At 40.9% G+C, this 19,022-nt stretch overlaps 1 protein-coding gene across 3 annotated transcripts in view; it reads left to right on the top strand.

The window, feature by feature from the left end:
• Positions 1-19,022, top strand: part of SLIT3 (slit guidance ligand 3) — a 470,081-nt gene that overhangs the window by 226,179 nt on the left and 224,880 nt on the right. For all 3 annotated transcript variants that reach the window (XM_017726544.1, XM_017726545.1, XM_017726546.1), the window contains one exon: positions 12,256-12,327. In XM_017726544.1, the coding sequence (XP_017582033.1) occupies positions 12,256-12,327 (72 nt within the window). The remainder of the gene's footprint in view (positions 1-12,255; positions 12,328-19,022) is intronic.

The following is a 19,022-nucleotide window of genomic DNA, read 5'->3' as shown; positions in this document are numbered from 1 at the left end:
ATTCCTGCTTCACTCACGGGCACGGGGCTCCTTCCTGCTCCACTCTCACACCTCTCAGGGTTGGTTTAAAGGAGCTGAGTTGCAGCTGAGGGAATTAGAACATGCTCATTTGGGCCTTCTCTCCTCTTTAAAGTCTCTGATGTGTGGGCTGGACTCTGGTCCTTGCTGAGCCTGCAGTTACTGCTGAGCATCCCGTGACCATAACCAGGGGTCAGGAGCTGAGGGGGAGATTTCAGCGAGATGATTCTTTGCTGACTTCTCTATGACAGACATTCTCTGCCATGGGAAGTGACAAAACCAGCATGTAAAGCCACAGGGAGGTAGCATGTGGAATTCTGTACAGAATTTATTAAAATAATCAGTAGTACTTCTGAGCTATTGCAGGAAGAGAACATTGACACTGTTCTGTGATGTGTGATTTTGACCTGGTTAAAATGCTTCTAATTACCAGGCACTAGGGAAAAGCTGAAGGAATAATCTCTTCTGTCTTAGAGTGAATTGTCTTCCAGTTCAGCGTTTACTGAAAATACTTGGTTTAGATTCTACTTTTGTAATAATGTAGAACCTTCTGAAGAAGACACATATATGGTGTGTTTAATACTTCAAAAATACTTCAGACACAAAGAAATAAACTTAGGCTCTTATTTAATATTACTAACCAAAGCACATGTAGGTTACATCTGGTAAAAGTTGAAAATATTTAATATATGTAAAACTACTTCTGTTCCATTATTGTCTTTGTTTAAGTGTTGGTAATGCATCCCAACCCTAACATTTAGTATTTGTTTTGCCTTTTTTCTTTTTCATCATTCTATGGTTCAGAAAGACTGAACAAAGATTGCAAGCTAGAAAGAGCATTGGAACCATATGTGTTATAGTTGTATATAATCTATATCGTAATTGTATAAATGTAACAGGGTGGGATAGCTTTGGATAAAAAACCACTTTCTGTGTTAGCCACAGTTCCCTGGTATTTAGAGTTGTCTTTCCACAAATGTAAAGTTCAAAGAAAGGAAGAGTGATTGCATCTGAGCTGGGATAAAAACAGGTTCCACAATGAATTCCTTTCTGGAACCAAACAAAAACCTTTGTGTATGGAACTGGGATGCAGAAATTCTTGTATATTTTTTGGCTGACTCGTAGTTTGTGTCTCCTGATTGTTGGTTTTCTGCATGACATCTGGAAGTAATGATGTGAATAATATCAGGATGTAAACTTTCTAAGTCTTATAATGAAGTTAAATTTCCTTTTTTGATAAGATAAGACTATTTTTGTCATATGAAACATGACACCCCTCTAGCTAATTGTTTTTTCAAAAGCTTGCTAAGGAGGTGTCATAAACTGAAAAAACTTTTGGGGTAATAAGTCAAGTTTTACTGTCGGGCATATTTTCTCCTGGAGACTCACATAACTGTAGTGGACTTTGGAGAAAGTCATCATCATTCCCAGCAGTGACGAAATCAAATCACTCTGGAATTTGATGTTCTTTGATTTGAGCGTACTCCAACAATGAAACAGCAATGTGTGGCGACATCGCGTTGCTTCCCCTGGAGCCTGTTGTGCAGGAGCCGCTCCTCCCTCTCCCTGGTCAGTTCTTTCACATTTAATTCAATTTTGTGAGCTGACACTGTCAATCTGAAATTCAGCAAGATGCTTGACAGGGAGTCAGAGCAAAGCTGAGTTCATTTCTGGAAGTGGCTTTATGCAAAGGAATGCTCATGTGGATCTCTGGAACGAGGCACCTGCTGATGAATCAGAGGAGTGCCCTTGTTCCCTCGTCATCTTCGGGAATAAAGCTCCAAAAATGCCACAAGCATCCTTGAGAGTTGCTGTAAACCATTCAAGCACCCCCAAGTCTCCCTATGAGTATTTCTGGGTGTTTGAGGATAAAAAAATGAGTCTGTTTTCAAAGCAGAATCTGGAGGGTTTCGTTACACAGTGTTTGGGTGGATTCAAGGGACTTAATTCAGCTTGTAACTTGTTCAGGCCAGGCTGGTTTGTAAGTTGCAGTGAAGTCCTAGGAACACTGTAAATTCTTCTGAATTGTCTCAATTTTAGCTGAGTTTTCAATAAAGATTTAGGTCCTTGGTTGTTGATTTACTGAAACATTCAAATAAAACCCTCAGTAAGCTAAGCAGAATGATTGCAAGTTTAACTTCTCTTTTGGAAGAATTCACCATTTTATGTGCCCTTTAGCTGAAAGCTAATTTTGGTTTAGATTGTATCACATTAGCCTGTTTATTCTACTAGTATACTTTAGTTTTATTTTCTCTACTTAAAACATGTACATTCTATTTAAATGCCTTTTTCTAAAGCAGAGCATTATTGAATGCTAAACTTCCTGTGCGTGGAGTGGGATCCTCGAAGTTGTTTTATCTATATGAATAGTCATTGAAAAAGAAGAAATTATTTGGTTCTGTTCCAGTGAATATTTTTTTGGTATGGATAAAGTAGGAGAATGAGGTTTGTAAGGGTGTCATGCAGCTGTAGAGGGCAGGGTGACCTGCTCTGGAGTCCCTGAATAGCTGCTGGGTTTGCGGATTCTCCCGTAAAACGGAGAGCTGCTATTGCTTAAACGCTTTCATCTTGCATGAACATCCCCACTAGAGTGAACCACTTTGTGGTTTTACATCTTGGTCTAATAAATCTAGATGTCACATCCACAGAGAAAAATGAGTTATGGCTACAAACCAGTCTGAAGTGTATCTTCTTACATCTGCAGCGTTTCCCTGGGACTCTTGGGACTAAACGATCCCTATCAGGGAAGATACATAAAGGTGAAGCTGTGGAAGAAAAAGAGAAGCTAAAATATTATAAAAGAAAGAGGGGAAAAGTGCATGGAGTTCCTCTGTCCTTTGTCTAGGGCTTCACTAGCTTTTCCTGCAGTCTGCTGGATATCAGTGCAATGGATATTGCTGGTCCAATATTATAATTTATTTTTAAAACTTCAGTTAGAGCTCAAGTACCAGTGTGCCCCTCTTGCACAGGTGCACGTTTTACCGCAGAACAAAATAAAGACCCTCTGATAACAGGGCCTGAGCTATAAACAGAATGTTGTTTTTCTCACTGCAGTGCATTAAAATACTTTGCAACTCATTTATACCTCAGTGGAATAAATGGAAAGTCACTGTAGTTGGTTTTACTATCCATGGATTCTCTCTCATTTTTACTACTTGTTGTATAGCCACAGGAATGTCTGCAGTGATCATACAAACAAATTATATAATTGGCCTCTTTCAGAAGAAGTTTGTAAAAAATAAAACCTAGACCTTTACACATGTAATTGCTACTTAATCCTAGGAAAAAATCTTGTTTTCTTAGCTAAAGTACAGGATCACAGCCTGAATTAAATAAATACTATTATGATTACTGTTTTCATTCTACAATGTGGTGATTAGGTACACAAAATTATTAACTGGCAGGGGATGTATTTTTTTTTAATATATCAGTAAAGTGCAAAAAATTCTTAAGTAAAAAAATACTCATCATTAACAAAGGCAGAGTTAGGTTAAGACAGATCAGTCAAAAGAGTCTTGCTCCAGATGTTGATCAGTTATTCAAAGACAATGCATGTTTTATACTTTATGATTTCACATGTTTATCTCCTAAAATAAAAACTCATCATAATTAAAAAATATATAACAAATAAACTGCAAATATCTTTTTGCTTAGTGGTCAGGCAGGACTGTGGAGGCTCCTTTCTCTCTGGGGAGATCAGAGGAGGGTGATACTGCCTACTGATATTTAGAATTTGCAAATACATAGGATTTCTTTCCAGTAGAGCTCAACAGACAAAAGTATAAACCACAAAACAGGTCAACAGTATAAAACGAGTGCTTTTTAAAATTAGCTTAAAATAAAGGTACCTCCATATATCTGCATTTCTATTTTAGAAAGTATTAACATTAATAACATTAGTGAGAGAGCTTTTGAATTCACATTGCTTTAGCAGCAGGAAGATATTTACAAAAATAGAAAATGAGGGTGAGAATAATTTCCTTTCACTGATGTCAGTGCTTCACTCCTGCCTCTCTGAGGTGTGTGGTGTCCCTACTAAATCACGAGTGCCTCTGTTGTAATCTCACTTGCAGTGCAGTTGGAGGAGTTGGACTTGTGTGGGAGCATCATCATCCTGGGAGCCTTTGTTTTGTCAGCGATCCAGAGGTTCAGTGGTGCTGGAGAATTCCAGAGAAAAGGTTTTTCTATCAAAATGAATCTGTCTCAAGTGCAGTGTCAGAGCTGTGCTCGCTGTGTCTCTGCTGGCAGAACACTCTCCCCACATGCGGGAAGGCTCGCTGGATAAATTGCATCAAGTGGAATTCCTGATCTCTGGGACTGGCTGGGAAGGGGTTTTTTTGTCCCTTCCCGCACTCTGCTAGAGCACCTTGCTCTGGTCACACACTGCCTCTCATTGTGTGCCTTTGTCCCCTAATCAAAAGGAAGGATTAATTATATTGATGCCATTTTCTAAAGCACTAAAACCCTACAGTTGGTACTACTAACAAAGACATCTTATTGTCATTTATTAGTCAGGAGCCCTATCCTGTTTTAGTGGGCTGCTTCTCTTCAAGGGTTTCCTCTGAGTCCGCTGAATGCTACTTTCCAGTTCCTGCTCCCTGACATACCCAAATTTGAGTGTAAAGACTTTGAGGAAAGATTTTACTTTTGTGTATATTCCAAAAGACAAAACAGATGCTGCTTTCTAAAATGAAAGCTCACGATCAGTCTCAAGATGGGTGGTTTTAAAATAAGAGTCTCCTAAATGCTGTCTGATCACTATTTTCTCGGCATTTTGGAAATGGCAGGAGGAGGGAAACCTGTAAAAGTCATAAAGACAAATGTTGCCTTTTATTGGACATTGGCACTGATTAGTTTTACAGTTCATTTAAAATTATACAAAAATATTTACTAATCTTCTTAGAGATATTCTGATCAATTTAATTTTTTTCTGTTTTTGTTGGGTGCATCAACAGACAAATGTTGTGCTGTGTCTCAGTGAAACAAGGTAAGGTTTGGGGTTTTAAATTTTGTTTTGTATTTTTAAGCAACCAAGAATTTAAAAAAACCTCTAATGAAGAATTAAGTAATCACAAATGTTCTTTTAAACATTTAAAAAGACTTCAGCATGTGCTGTGTGATCCCTGTGGTTGTGTCAGGACAGAAGTCATGAAACTGCACAAGTCCATGTAGGTTGGATCCCTTGAAGGATCTTTATTAACCGATGGTTTTAAATTGTCCTTGGAGAAGGTGGAAGATGATGATAACATGATCATCTTCTGCTGAGATCTTTTTCCTCCTTGATTCCTTAGTGAACACCCCTCCCAAATCTTTAAGCTCCAGCTCTGCTCAGTGTCCTGTTCTCCAGAATGAAGGTGCGTGTGACTGGGGTTAATTAGGCTATGTGGGGCTTTGGGTAAGTGCTGAAATATAGAAGTACAGAGTTAACATCTATCACTTCACAGTACAACTGGATCAACAGAGAAATCGTGGTGTTTATCTTCTGGAGGCTTAGCAGTAGTGCTTGTGCAGCAGTGCGTGACTGTGTGAAAGCAGTGAGGACTGGTTTAATTGGAATTTTTGAGCTAAATTCCCTCCTCAAAACAAACAAAACAAAACCAAACCGGAGTTTCCCCTACAGCCTCCCAGAGCATGAATTGGGAGCCAGCTGTATTGTATTTAGTAAAAACACAGTCACCTTGTTCAGGGTGCACAACATCTGCAGGACCTGCTCTTGCTTTGCAGAACTCAGATGCTTGTCACCATCTTTACTTTTAGTGCAGTAGTAGGAGGAAGGAATTTTTTTCCTTTTAGAAAAATCAGCAGCGATGCCAAGTTTCCACAGAGTAATGCTTTACAACACTGCTGTTGTTAAGCTCTTGCCTTGTAGCCCATCAGCAACAACACTTTCCCATTTTTCCTTTAGATAGAGGGCTACAAGTGCTGCTTTACAGTAAATACCATTTTTACACTGACCCTGCTGAGAGGGAGAAGCCATTCCTGCACCGAGGCCCTCCTGAGGACACAGGTGATGATGAGAGTGTCAGACTTGCCACAGCTTGTTCTAATTACTGTTGGAGGGAGCTGATTTGGGCAATGCATTTCCCAGCTGGAAGATGATAAATATCTTGAATTTATCTTGCATATTTACAAGGCTCAAAGTTCCTGAATTGTCTTTAACAGTTGATTCAGTTATTTTTTAATCTGTCTGTAGAACAGGAAAAACTCTAATACTGAACAGTTTTGGAAATACTAGGACAGTAGATCCTAGGTAAGAATAATACTTAGTTGTTGAAAATGCTAAATATTAGTTTTAATAAAAAAAAAAAATTAAAAAGCTGCCACATGATTTTGGCAGAGCAGGAAAAATCCTTCTTTTATTCCTTGCTGCAAACGGAATGCTAGCTTCATGTGATACGAAGGCATTTTAAATAACATGGTGGGACATACTTGCAGAGTCTGGTTTGATCTGATTTCTCTACATCTGCATCCTTGAGCTTGTGTGTGCTGGTGTTTGTACCTCCAGACACATTTCCTGTGCAAGTGACTCACATCCATTTCTCACACCCCTCGGGCAGGGTCCTCACGCGCTTGGCTCAGCCTCTGGAAGCACAGGCTCCTGGAGCCAGGCCAGCATCCTCCTGCACTGCTCTGGGAGCAGCTGAACTGTGCCACTGCTCCCATCACTGGGACATGGGCACGAAGGAATTGCAGCAATTGAAGGGCATCTGAGCTGCAGCCACTCTGCTGCTGGTGTGGTGATGGGTTTTGCCATGCTTGAGGTTTTAAACACGGTTTGAGGCATTGAAAGTTGTTGTGGATTGTAACAGAAACTCTGTGAGACGAAAAACTTCCTTGGGGATGTCAAGCCTTTAGTTAAAAGAAAAAGACATCATGTCTGCACAATGTTATGTGCTGGAATTGTTACAGATACAGTTGAGTAAACTTTTTTTTTCTCTATGGATTTCCTTGGTCTTTCTACCTCTTTTTCTCTTGCAGACTCTTCCTCTAGATAGCACTGGTCCCCTCGCCCTGTCTCTTCTCTGACTGTAGGAGTTATCTTCCCTTAACTTTTGTTCTATGAAAAAGTTGACTTGTATCATTGCTCACTTGCTTATCTTTTATTACATGTTACTTAGAGATACCTATTATCTTTGGATTATAGTCTCTAATTTTCCCCATCTGTTACTCTTTAACTCCTTAATTGTGTTACTTAATTCAGTAAAACATTGTAGGATAGAGTTTATATGTAACATGTTGTACAAATTAAAACTAATTCTAATGAGACAAATTGCAGTGACCGGATTGTGTTAAGTATGTGACCTTTAGTGGGGTAGCTCAGTCTGGTTTTAGTCCAGTTGTATAGAAAAGTTAGATTGAAGAGTAGTCACTAAACATTGAAATGCACAAAACCTCAGGAACATTTTATTTCATTTAATTTTGATCAGTGCTTTGGACTGAAATGTTTTAAACCCAGAAATCCTAATTTGTAAAAGAATGTAAACAAGCTACCAGCAGGGATGAACTAATTCTCATTTCTCTCAGCTGCACATTCTGTAGCCAGAGCAAAGCTGGTGGGCATTGTGCTAATTTCTTGACACTGATGTGGCAGCTGGCACTTTCTTAAAATCAGGAGTCACACCTTTCATTAGTTTTATTTTGCAAAGCAGGTGAACATTAACTTTCCAGTATTATTGTGGCAAGAAGAGGGGATAGGAAACAATCTTATTTTGCTCTCTCAAGTCCCCTATCCAGTCAAAGGAACCAGTGTTGGTCTTATGGTTTTGTATCAGCTGCTACAGAGAGCTGTGTGTGAACCCCCCTGACTTATTCCAGGAAGCAATTGAACTGTGGATAAGCTGAAAGGCTCCTGAAGAAAGGAATCAGGTTTGTTAGGCTGCATTTTTCCTTCATTTTGGCTAAACCATTGTTTCCACGTGTTAATGGTTAACTCTGTGAGTTTGCAGTTTTATTATGGAATCAGCATACAATAACATACTGGGCAAAATACATGTTTGGCTGTGAAGAATTTCCTCTGGGTGACTCGTTCTTTAAGTCTTTGTATTAAACTCTTTAGACATTAAAGGCAAGCCGAGTTCTTTATTGGATAACACTGCATGGTGATCTCTCATGCCCATTTGAGTGGGAGAAATAATTAAAGATTAGTGTTCAACCATGTTAAATACTTCTTAACCAAGCTGTTATTCAGGCAGTTGTGTAAAAACAATCTTTTTAAATTTGAAAATCCGTGTGTTAAAAAAGGTCTGGAAAATAACTGGTAAATCCTCAAAGGGTGGGGTTTTTTTTGTTTGTATTTGAAAAGGGAGAAATCCTAAGCATAATGCCATCACTGCTGATTTTTTGGTTTTCATATAATATATGTTATTTTCAGTACCTTTGTAACTTTGCAAGTTGTATTTAACCAGTTGTTCTAATGTTTTAGATCTGTAGTTTAAATGAAGATTCATTCTATGGATGCTCGTAGGGTCTGTGTTCCAATTAAGTGATTTATGTTCTCTTACTGGCAAAATAATAAAAGAAAAAGTCTTAATGTATTCTATTGCTCTGTTAGATAGCTGAATTTCCACTTAGGATGCAATAGGCAGCGTTAAAGCAGAAAGCCAAAACCAGCACTACGGCAAAGACTGCAGAGGCACTTAGGAAACGTCAGCACTTTTGGATGGGGTTTTTTCCCTTTCCAATCCTTTTATCAGTAAGGCACTTGCAATTCACATTTGAAGATCAGGAAAACAATATTAGACTTGCAGAGGGAGTTCATCTGTGTCCAAAGCATTTTAGCTAAATTAAAATAAAAACTAAGAAAGGTATTGGCTTGTGCCAGCTCTTGCTGGAGTCTGGGTTGGACTGACAGCAGTGTGCCGTGCTGTGAGGGCATGTGAGCCACAGCTGCTGGGTTCTGTCAGCTCCTGCCTCTCTCCCCTGTGCAAAGTGGCATTCCGAGTTCTTTAACACCTCTGTGGCTCCCCCAGCTCAGAAATGAGGATGCTGTTTCCTTTGGGGGTTGTTTGCTGTGGAAGCTGTTGGTTGAGCATTGTGCTGTTCTGCTCAAGGTCCTCTGTGATCTGCTGCCTGTCCAGGCTGTTCCCATCAGACAGGACCTGTGGGAAGGAGCCAGGGCTCACTGCACTGCACGGAGCTGGGGCCGGCTGCAGGGTGGATGTGCTCTGTGCACTGCTGCAAGGCTGTGTGCCAGGTGAAACTGCACAGGACTTGCCTGTATTTATCAAAACAGGAAGGATAATTTAATCTAGAAACGTTTGCTTAGCTCAACACGTCTGTTTGATCAGGATGCAGATGAGCGTGTTTTGGTTGTGTTGGGTGCTTTCTCCACAGAGGAACTCTTGCAAAGAGGGTACTGCACATTCTAGTTTGTCCTCAGGTCTAGTGATTTCAGTTCTCTAACAATGCCTCTCAGGGTGAGGACTTTTGGAAGTCTATTATTCCCTAAGTCTGGAATTTTTCAGATTTCCTATTAAGGATACATCATGCACCCAGGCATTGGATTTGCCTTCCATTACAGAAATAGGTAGCTTGAAACTTCTGTCTAAGAAATAGGAAATCTATTGGTAATCGTCACCTTTTTTTTCGGATTTGGTGTTTATTTTTTCTTGAATACTGCAGTATTTTTCTGTGTGCTTTTAAGGGTTTTGTTTTCGCCTCACATTAATTTATCTGGTTTTCTCCAGTTACTATTAATAACTAATGTTTATTTTACATACTATTGCTGTAAGCTTCCCGTTATGTCTGCAATGAGAAGTAGGGAATAAAAAGCTGGAACTTCAAGATAAACTGAGTAGACAAGTTTCTTGTTACAGACTTCTGCTCCCTCAGAGCAAATTTTGTGAAGTGCACAGGCCGAGCCTGGTTGAGGTTTGCTTGCTTATAAAAGATGCTTAAAAAAAGTTTGGCACAATGTCAGGGAGAAGAGAGAAACGCTCTTCCTGACCATCTCAAAACAGGATGATTATAATTGTGAGAAGGCAGTTAGAGGAAAAGAAATGTTGGTCAATTTTCTTCCATGCTGTGTCACTAATGCCATGCAGGCTGTCAGTTCTTCAGCCCACTAGAGAGATTTATGGAATCAGTCCATGATCCAGGAGATGGAAAGAGGCAGTATTGTTAGCTAGAGGAGAGTGCCTAATAGAGAATAAAAATAATGCACTTTACAAGAAGATTTTCATAGAAAACAGATGAACTTCCTACTGTCTCCTGGTTTTGCCTGGCTGCAGGTTAAGAGTTGAGCATAAAGACAAAGCAGAGATCAAATATATAAATTAGCCCTTGTTATGAAATATCACTTGAAAACGAGATTTACTTTTACACATGATTTGAAATACACAATAAAATGCCAGACAAATGCAACTTGAGATGGTGGATTTAGTGTGGTTTTATTTGACCACACAATTCTACTTTTTCAAGCCCTTTTTGTTCTGCTTTGCATGTGTCTTCCTTAATTTTTGCCTTGCTAAGCCATTTTGTCACACTTTTACCATAGCTCTGCTGTGCCTCACTGTCACACTGAAGTGACAGCTTAAGACTTCCTCCTTCTGGGTCTGAAATACCCTTTACTTTCTCTCTCCTCTGTCTGGGTTGCCTGATCATTTGTCTGGGTTGAAGGTCTGTCTTTAAAGAACTAATATTTTGTTGCTGGCAAAATAAAGGGGAGGTGAAGGAGGGGTCAGAGTGTGGATCAGTGTTAAACAAATTGTGAAGGTCACAAAGAATTTTAATCTGACTTGAAAAAGAGACTTGTATCCAGCAGCACATTTTTGTTTGTGATCGTCTGAATGGACAATTGTGGCTACTTTGAGAATTTGGTGTAGACTGCATGACTGGTATAAATTGAATTAGTCTCATGACAAGGACATAGTCCCCTTTTTTCCTTATCTGCCTGATGGAAAGCAGAAGAAAGCCCAGCGTGACACGTCTTGACCCGCAATGTCAATGTGGGCTTTTGTGACAGGCTCTGATTTCTGGCCTCTCATTTGATAAAACCAATTTGGTGGAGGCCAGAAAGGAGCTTGCTGAACACTAAATGTACTTACAGAAAAGGGTGTCTGGGGGTGAGTACGGAAGGCTGCCAGTCCCTCCTAATCATCGTTAGAGAGCCAGAGTTTCGTTCTGAAAACGGGGCAGAGCCTTGGGGACATGGTCACCCCAAATGATGCCCTGTGCAGTTCTCTGCAGGATCTCCTTTATTTGTCCTTTTAGCATCACTGTGCTTTCCCTTTCCTCCATTTGCTTATTTCTTGCATTTTTCTTTCCCACTCATCTGCCTTCCTTTCTTCTTCTTCCATTACTCTCTTGCCTCACCCTTTGTCCCCTAAACCAGACCGAAACCTCTCTCCCTTCTCTGTGCTGACAGGGCACCAGCAGGAAAATCAGGGTGAATGCTGCTTTTCCTTAGCACGAAAAACATGCTAGCTTTCTGGTTTCATGTCCATTTCCCTCCCATTCCTGATGCCTTCCTTCCTGCCTCCACTGCACTGGTAGAGGGCTGTGAACCTGGAACTATTTATAGTTCAGCGAGGGGAAAAGCACCTGAATGCAGGCTGGGTAACAGGAAAATGTACGCTGCACTCACAATGCAGATCAAACCATTTTTGAATGTGCTTTAAGTACTAGAAAGACTTTTTGAATTGCTGTTGGTTTAGGTTTTTTGTTGTTTGTTTTTAAACAAGGATAAAGATTCAGTTTTTTTTCCATTAATACACAATGCAGTGGGATCTTAATGCAGTAGATTAAGATTTTTTCAATGTAAATTTAAAAAGTTCTCAGGAGAATGATTGTCATGTTTTTCCTGAATATTAATTTCAAATAAGAAGCTGTAATCTGAGCAGGGGTAGCCAAGTATTTTTGCAGTCAGAAAACAAACAGAAGCATGCTGAGAAAATTATTTACACTACAGGATTGCAATTCCAAGGCATACGATTTGGCTGCAGGTACTCTGACAGAGAATCATGGCATTGTGCCAGTGTCATGATCACATTTGAGTGATGTTTTCTTGAAGTTCTGTCATTTGTATCAGGAATTCTGGTGGTTTTGGTTGGAGAGTCATTTCAGCTCATTCCACAGACCTCTAGAGGAGAGAAACAAAATTGAAAACACCGTGTGGTGTAACAAATCCAGAAGCATCAACTTTTCCAAGCACGTGGCTGTTCCATTAGCTCATGCAGATTTGAGAAATGTGTTCTCTTTGTTAACACAATGTATTTTTTTTTCTGTTCTCTTATTCAGAGACCTGAGTGAAAACCAGATAAAAGGAATCCCTAGAAAGGCCTTTCGAGGAATCATTGATGTGAAGAACTTGTAAGTGACAACTTCATTAATATTTGTGGTGAAAACCTTTCTCCTCACGTTCCATCTGGCTGTTCCTATCAGTTTGAGTGCCTTGTGTTCAGCTCTGTGCAACACCAAAGGGCCCTGCAGGGTTTTGTCAGAGGCCTCACAGGCTACTTTGGTCCCCATGCCTGTGAACACACCTGGGGAGGTTTTGAGCTGAGGACAAAAACATACCCAAAGGCTTCACCCCTTCCTGCAGTACTGTCCTGGGGCAAGATGTGCATAGGAAAAACTCAGGTAGGGTCTGGGGGTGAAATTGAAATGTTTCGCTTAGTTTCAGGTTTCTGTCCCATCACTTATGTGGAAAGTAAATATGACAAAATGTGGCACCCAGACATGGTGGGTGAGCACAAATACCAGAAAATGAAACAAACCCAAGTGTGAGCAGTTAACTGTGCAGGCTTTGACAGCTTGTATTTAAAATTAAAATAATTTGTAAAAGTCTTTAAAGAGAGAAAATTTTTGTGCTAATGCAGCCAGTCTGTCCTAGCCTTTTTCTGTAAGGTAGTCTGAAATACGAGTAAAGACTTTGAGCTCTGTATTTCCAGAGCTGTTGGAGGCTCTTACCTGTTATATAACAGAAACCCATTTTGGTGCACACCCGCACACTAACGCACTGTTGGCTTTGTTGGAGCCAGCACAAGGTGAACTGAACAAGGAAATACCAGCCACTGCCTTGGCAGGGTCGGGATTTCCTGGGACAACCTGCAGCCACTCTCAGGAGCTTTTCAGAGCCAGTAGAGTTGGCACTGTGTTACCACACCAGTAGCTGACAACTGAGACCCACTGTGTTAAATGTTGGAAACACAGCGTAAATGGTGTGGATTTTTTAAAATTTAGGAGAAGAAACAGCTAAAGGAGATCTGAAAAGAAGCCCTTTTCAACAAACAGTCTTGAAACATACCTGTGCTCTGTTATGAGATCTTGCCCCAATGAAATGCTCTCAGGCACATGATGTGATTCCTGAGGCATCCTGTGAAGGGCCAGGAGTTGGACTTGATGATCCTGATGGGTCCCTTCCCTTTTGTCATGAGTTATCATGAGTTTTACTTGCATTGTGTGATCTATAGGAACAATAGATGGTATTTTGTTTCAGAAAATGTAACTTTCCCAGCTGTAATTCACTGTTAGTTGTTTGACTTCATTTCAAATAACAAAGTTTGCATTCAGAGTTTAGTTCACCTCTGACAAGCTGTCACAACAAACACAGGTGTTTTGATTTATGCACCCACTCTTAGCGCAGAAGGATCCAGGCTTTCTCCTTTCCATGAACTGATATCAAGGCATGACTGGCTGGAGTGTTTACAGGAACTGTATAAATGTTGGGATTTCAAGCTTTAACAAAAAATTGTGTCTGTCAAGTTAGGCAGTATCTATTGTTTTGCTGTAAAAGACACAGTGTCAGAAGTACTTCCCTGTGCTGCAGTTTCTGTCCTTTGTGAGCACTGAAGTTATCACAGAGTCATGAAATAATTCTGGTTTGCAGTGGTCATCCAGCCCAGCCTCTGGCTCAGCAGGAGCACAAAGCTTGGTACTCTAACAGATTGCTGTTGTGAGCCATGAGTACAGATTGTTTAGATAAATAGCAGGAGAAGCAGACTTTTTACTCATATCTAGACATTCTTTCTTGATAAGGAATGTATGAATCCTGTGCCCAGGTGGTCCATGAGAGCAGGTGGCTGTTGCTTCCAGACACAGATGAGTGACCTGTGACTTGCTGAGACAAACATGGCACAATCTTGAGCCAACTTGCTGCTGGAAATACATTTAAATTTCTCCAGCAATAACTGTAAGGGTGTGATGCAAGCTGAACCAAGTTAATACTTAAAGCTCTTTAAGCTTTAAGCAGGAAGCTTGAATATGCTGATCCCATTCTCAGCCTACATTTGGCAGCCAAGTCTCTCCCTTCTGAGCCTCAGCAGGGACCATGCCAGCGAGCAGGGGTGTTCAGGTGCCTGAGCAGGAGAATGAGCCTCTGCCTCGGGGTGCCATCGAGCTGTGCCAACACCTGCCTGGTGACTGTGACACGAAGGTGCTGATGGCAGAGCAGCAGGGGTGCCTGTTTCTATGGTTATCACTTTGCAGATTTATTGTACTGTCTCAGTGTTCTTCCACCTTATAAAGTGTGTTTGTGAGGGATTTTGTTGATTTTAAGGCACAAGAAATAAAGCTACATGTTGTCCCATACTCCCCAGCTCTTTCCAATTTATATTTAAAATTTCTTTAGGGAAAGGCTGACATGGAATGATCTCTGTTTTCATGGCTTGACCTTTAACATGGCCTCACATTCTTCTAGGTCCTTCCCAAAGTGTCCTGATGTCATGACAAAAATAATAACTCTGGAGATATTGTAATAGGGACACAGCACATGCTAGACCAGATGAAAGTCTCCAGATTAATGCTGTCTTTAACAGCAGCTTGGAAAGCTTCCCTCAGGACAAAATGCAGAGTTGATGCAATGGACTAAGCCAGGGCATGAATTCCTTCTGGATACCAGCTCTGAAACACGCAGCCTGAGGGCTCGATATAAATTACAGTGGTTGCCATTTGGAAACCCTGTGAGAATTACCCTGTCTCAGCATGGCCATAGCAGTAATGGACACAGAGTCACAGGTTGTGTCCAGCTGGAGCAGACTGATGTAAAAAAATCTGCTTCCTGAATTTAAGGGCAAAGGTGCTGCTGCATCTGGGAAGCAGAGAGAGTCTTTGGTGATGTTCTCCAAGCACCAGGGCCGCAGAGCTGGCTGGATACAGGAAAAAAATTAAAAAAAAAAAAAATTGTTAAAATGATGGGGGAAGAAAGCCTTACAAAAAGCAGTGTTTCAAGATATTTTTCAACCTGTCTTACTTTTTAAATGGTAAAAGCTTTCTATCTTTTATCATTCTCTTAGAAGAACAGTGAGCCCAGGAATATGGGCTTGGATTAGGGCTGTGCTAAAGAAGAGTTTTAAATGTCAGGGAGGCCAGTGTTTTTGCACAAGACAAAGCCAAAGCAGAAACTGGAGGTTTGCAAACTCCTAAGTGGGCGAAATTTAGTTGTGTGAATTATTTTCATATGAAGTGTTTTCTGCTGTTTGAGTACAAAAAAGTCAAAGGATCTGCACACAAAGAATAAATTAGTGAGTCTATTTCTAACTGAAACGTAGAAATAATTATACAGCTTTTAGAAAGTTTCATGAGCACATAATGTCCATTATCAGTAGTGAATTTATTTGGGAATTTGGGAAAAACTGGCACTTTGAACATATTGTAGAGTAGATGCATAAACTCTGCTCAGCGACCCTTAAGAGCTGAACAAGAGAGGGCAAGAGAGGGCCAGCCTGCAGAGCACACCTGTATTCAATTTCTGTTACTTATTACTTGGAGAACAGGAAATGTTTCTTGCAGGAATCTAGCCCCAAGTAAGCACATTTATTTCAAGAATTAAAGTATATGGGTTGGGGTCTCATTGAGCTTTGGGCTAACTCAGCGCTGTCAGCCATGGCCTTCAATCATAAATATATATAGAGCTGCTTCTTGCATTTCTGCACGTTTCCCCTGCTTGTATCACATCTCAGCATTCAGGGGAGTGTTTCTCTGGTGAGGCAGTTGCTGTTGAATTAGCCTGCCCAGCCCACCTCACTGAGGGCAGCCAGGATCCCGGAACAGGGATATGCAGGTCTTGATGTTAGGAAGAAATTCCTCCCTGTGAGGGTGGGGAGGCCCTGGCACAGGGTGCCCAGAGAAGCTGTGGCTGCCCCATCCCTGGAGGTGTTCCAGGCCAGATTGAACAGGGCTTGGAGCACCCTGGTCTTGTAGAAGGTGTCCCTGCCTGTGGCAGGAGGTGCAACAAGATGATCTTTGGGGTCCTTTCCAACCCAAACCATTCTATGAGTCTCCGAACGTCTCCCAGCCAAGGAAAGGAGAATATCAGACCATGTGCAGTGTGGATGGAGGGCAGAATGACAGAGCAGCAGGGCAGAGGGGGAGCCAAGCAGCCACCCTGAGTAAACACCACTCAGAGCTAGAGCCACATGGAATGACACAGGCACAGCTTTTTTTGTCAGGAGCTGCTGCAGTTTCTTGTTCTTGATTCACTGGAACTCAGTTCCATCCATATTCAGCTCCTGCCTTTTATTTCTCATAGGATTTAGCTGTAAGATTCTGTAGCACTGGGAAAAGAAGAAGTTAACATGTTCATGTGTCTTGATAACACAGGCTCATTGCATTTCTGTCTGAATTCTTCTCAGCCTCACCTGAGATAATAGCTCCTATCACTAGGCCTGCAAGCAGCTTTCCCTGCATTGTGGGGCCACTTAGCAATTGTGAGTAATATCCTCCTTGATAGGCCTAAAGGTTCTTGTGGTAGAAGAAATGAAGCATTTAGATTTATTTTTTTTTAAAAGTATAGAAATACACCAGCACATATGTAGCATTTAACACTTCTGCTATTCAGTACACATTTATTTTCCTAGTGGTTAAATTACCTCTGCAGTGGGGAAAATCAGAGCTCCGTGAGTACTGTAAAATATTGTGGTACCTATTAGTTTCAGTTCCTTATTTGTTAAATGGCTTTTCCTGGAAGATTCTGTTTCTTTTTCTGCATGCATCTACTATCAGCATCAATCCATGTGACTTTTACAAAAATTAAACATCTCGATTGCACATTCAGGTTTTGGAAAAAGCTGAACTAGCTCTTTACATTGAGAGGTATTTTGCATTCACCTACACAAAATATAAAAATGTTCCTATGTAATTTTTTTTTTAACCGTCACAGCCAGCTCTGCAGAGTATATTTGTAGCTTCTGCCATTCAGCCATAGGAATAATTAAACATATCTGTCAAGTTAAACTAATGAATAAACCCAAGGAAATAGTGGTTGATTTGTGTGTAGCCATTTCACTAGAAGAAAGCAAGTGATTGTGAGTTATTTGCCATACATAAATATGCAGTAGATCTTAATGAAATGGTACACTACAGAACGTAACTCCTTTAGTCTGGGTTCTCCAGGGAAGCTATTATCCAGAGCCCTCTGAAATTCTTGGCTGTAGTTTCTTGACATTTGTGTACAGGATTCAGTGTTACTCTTGCAGTTTGCAGTAAAATAAAACAAAAGGAGGAAGATAAACAGTTGGCCAGATTTTCCACTCGTTTGGTGTAAGATCTGGAATAAGCCTTCTGAAGCCAGTGGTTGGCTTAAAATAAAAGCAAAGAAATGCCTAGAGGAGAATCGATTATCACATGTTGGGTTATGTATTTGCTTATGTATCTCTCACTGGACTGAACAATGTGTGTCTATATTTGATGGTGTGCATGAAAAGAACAGTATGTTTTAAACAGGAATGCATAAAAATTTAAGGAAAGGATATATTTCTATTATGGAACAAGTTTCAGGTTATTTTGACAAAGAGCTGGCAAAACAGGTCAGAGGCATGGAAAGAGCTATTTGGGATCTCATTTGAGACAAGCCTTTTGCACTCTTTAGGGGGCAAAAAGATCACATTACTTCAACTGTATAAATTTGTAAATAATTTTCCTCCTCCTTGTCCGTAAATTCACACTGGACTCAATGTATTCCAACAGTGTATTCCTTTCTATCTCCTGTAATTGGTCTTCATTGTGATAGTGGACATAATGAATTCAAGAGAGATCTCTGTGGCCATCACATTTGATTTCCTAGAAATTTCATTGTCATGCAGCATTATTATAACATTAAAATAACAAGTTACAAACTTACCACCTTCTATGGAGAAACACCACCTGCAGCGTCAGTTAATTTTATGAATACATTAGTTTGAGCTTTTGCCATCTGTTCTAGCCCTTATAAAAAATGCAAAAAGCGTATATTTCACAATTAACTCATTAAAAGGATATGATTGATTGAAATGCACACGCATGTTCCCCGCACAACGGGTAAGGTGAGACGTGCGGAGCCGGCCGAGCACAGAGAGACTCTGAGTTGCAGCAGAGGACGTTTTGTGAGACAGAAGTGTTTCTCTCTTGACATCCTCAGCCACACACACAGGGCCAGCGCATCAAGTGACACTAAAGGTGACACTGGTTGCTTCACTGGTCTCTTGAGAGTCGTGGCCCAGCCCTGCAGGGGCTCCCTCGTGGTTCTGCCCAGGGAGCTGCTGCTTTCCTGCCTGAGGTCACGGGGTGTACAATGCCCCTTGGTTTGTTTTCCTATTCTATTATGCTCTGAATCACTAACCTCTAAAATCTACCTGCCCTGACATTTCCAAATAGCTTCTCTTGTCTGTCTTATAGTAAAAATCAGAGAAAAAAGTTAGAAAGTCTAAATGCTGTGCAGGCTGGCTTTGGGCAGGCAGGAAGGTGTAGGGAGGGATTGCGTTTTCGTTTGTCCCAGCTGGAGGTGCCTTCCTGCTCACTCTCTTTCCATCGGGAATGTCATAGCTGCTGCAGACACAGCCAAGGGAAAGCCTGCTGGGAACATGGATGAAAACTTGAAACTTAGTTCAGAAACTGCATAATCACAGTTTTTCCTCTGCCTCCAGTGAATCGGCAGAGCCTTTTTGCTCTCTGTGCTGCATTGGAGAGGCGATGTGTTTACCATCAGTGCCTTCCTGACAGTCTGTGGGAGCACAGAATCCTGGGCACAGGGTGTGTGCCCTGTCCTTGTATCCCTTCCCTTGCAGAAGAGTCTTGTGCTGGATGGCTGA

The sequence above is a fragment of the Corvus brachyrhynchos genome, unplaced genomic scaffold (genome assembly GCF_000691975.1).
Source record: "Corvus brachyrhynchos isolate BGI_N302 unplaced genomic scaffold, ASM69197v1 scaffold262, whole genome shotgun sequence".
In the NCBI taxonomy this organism is placed as follows: domain Eukaryota; kingdom Metazoa; phylum Chordata; class Aves; order Passeriformes; family Corvidae; genus Corvus; species Corvus brachyrhynchos.
Note: the sequence above shows the minus strand (reverse complement) of the source record. Positions and strands in the feature narration are given on the sequence as shown.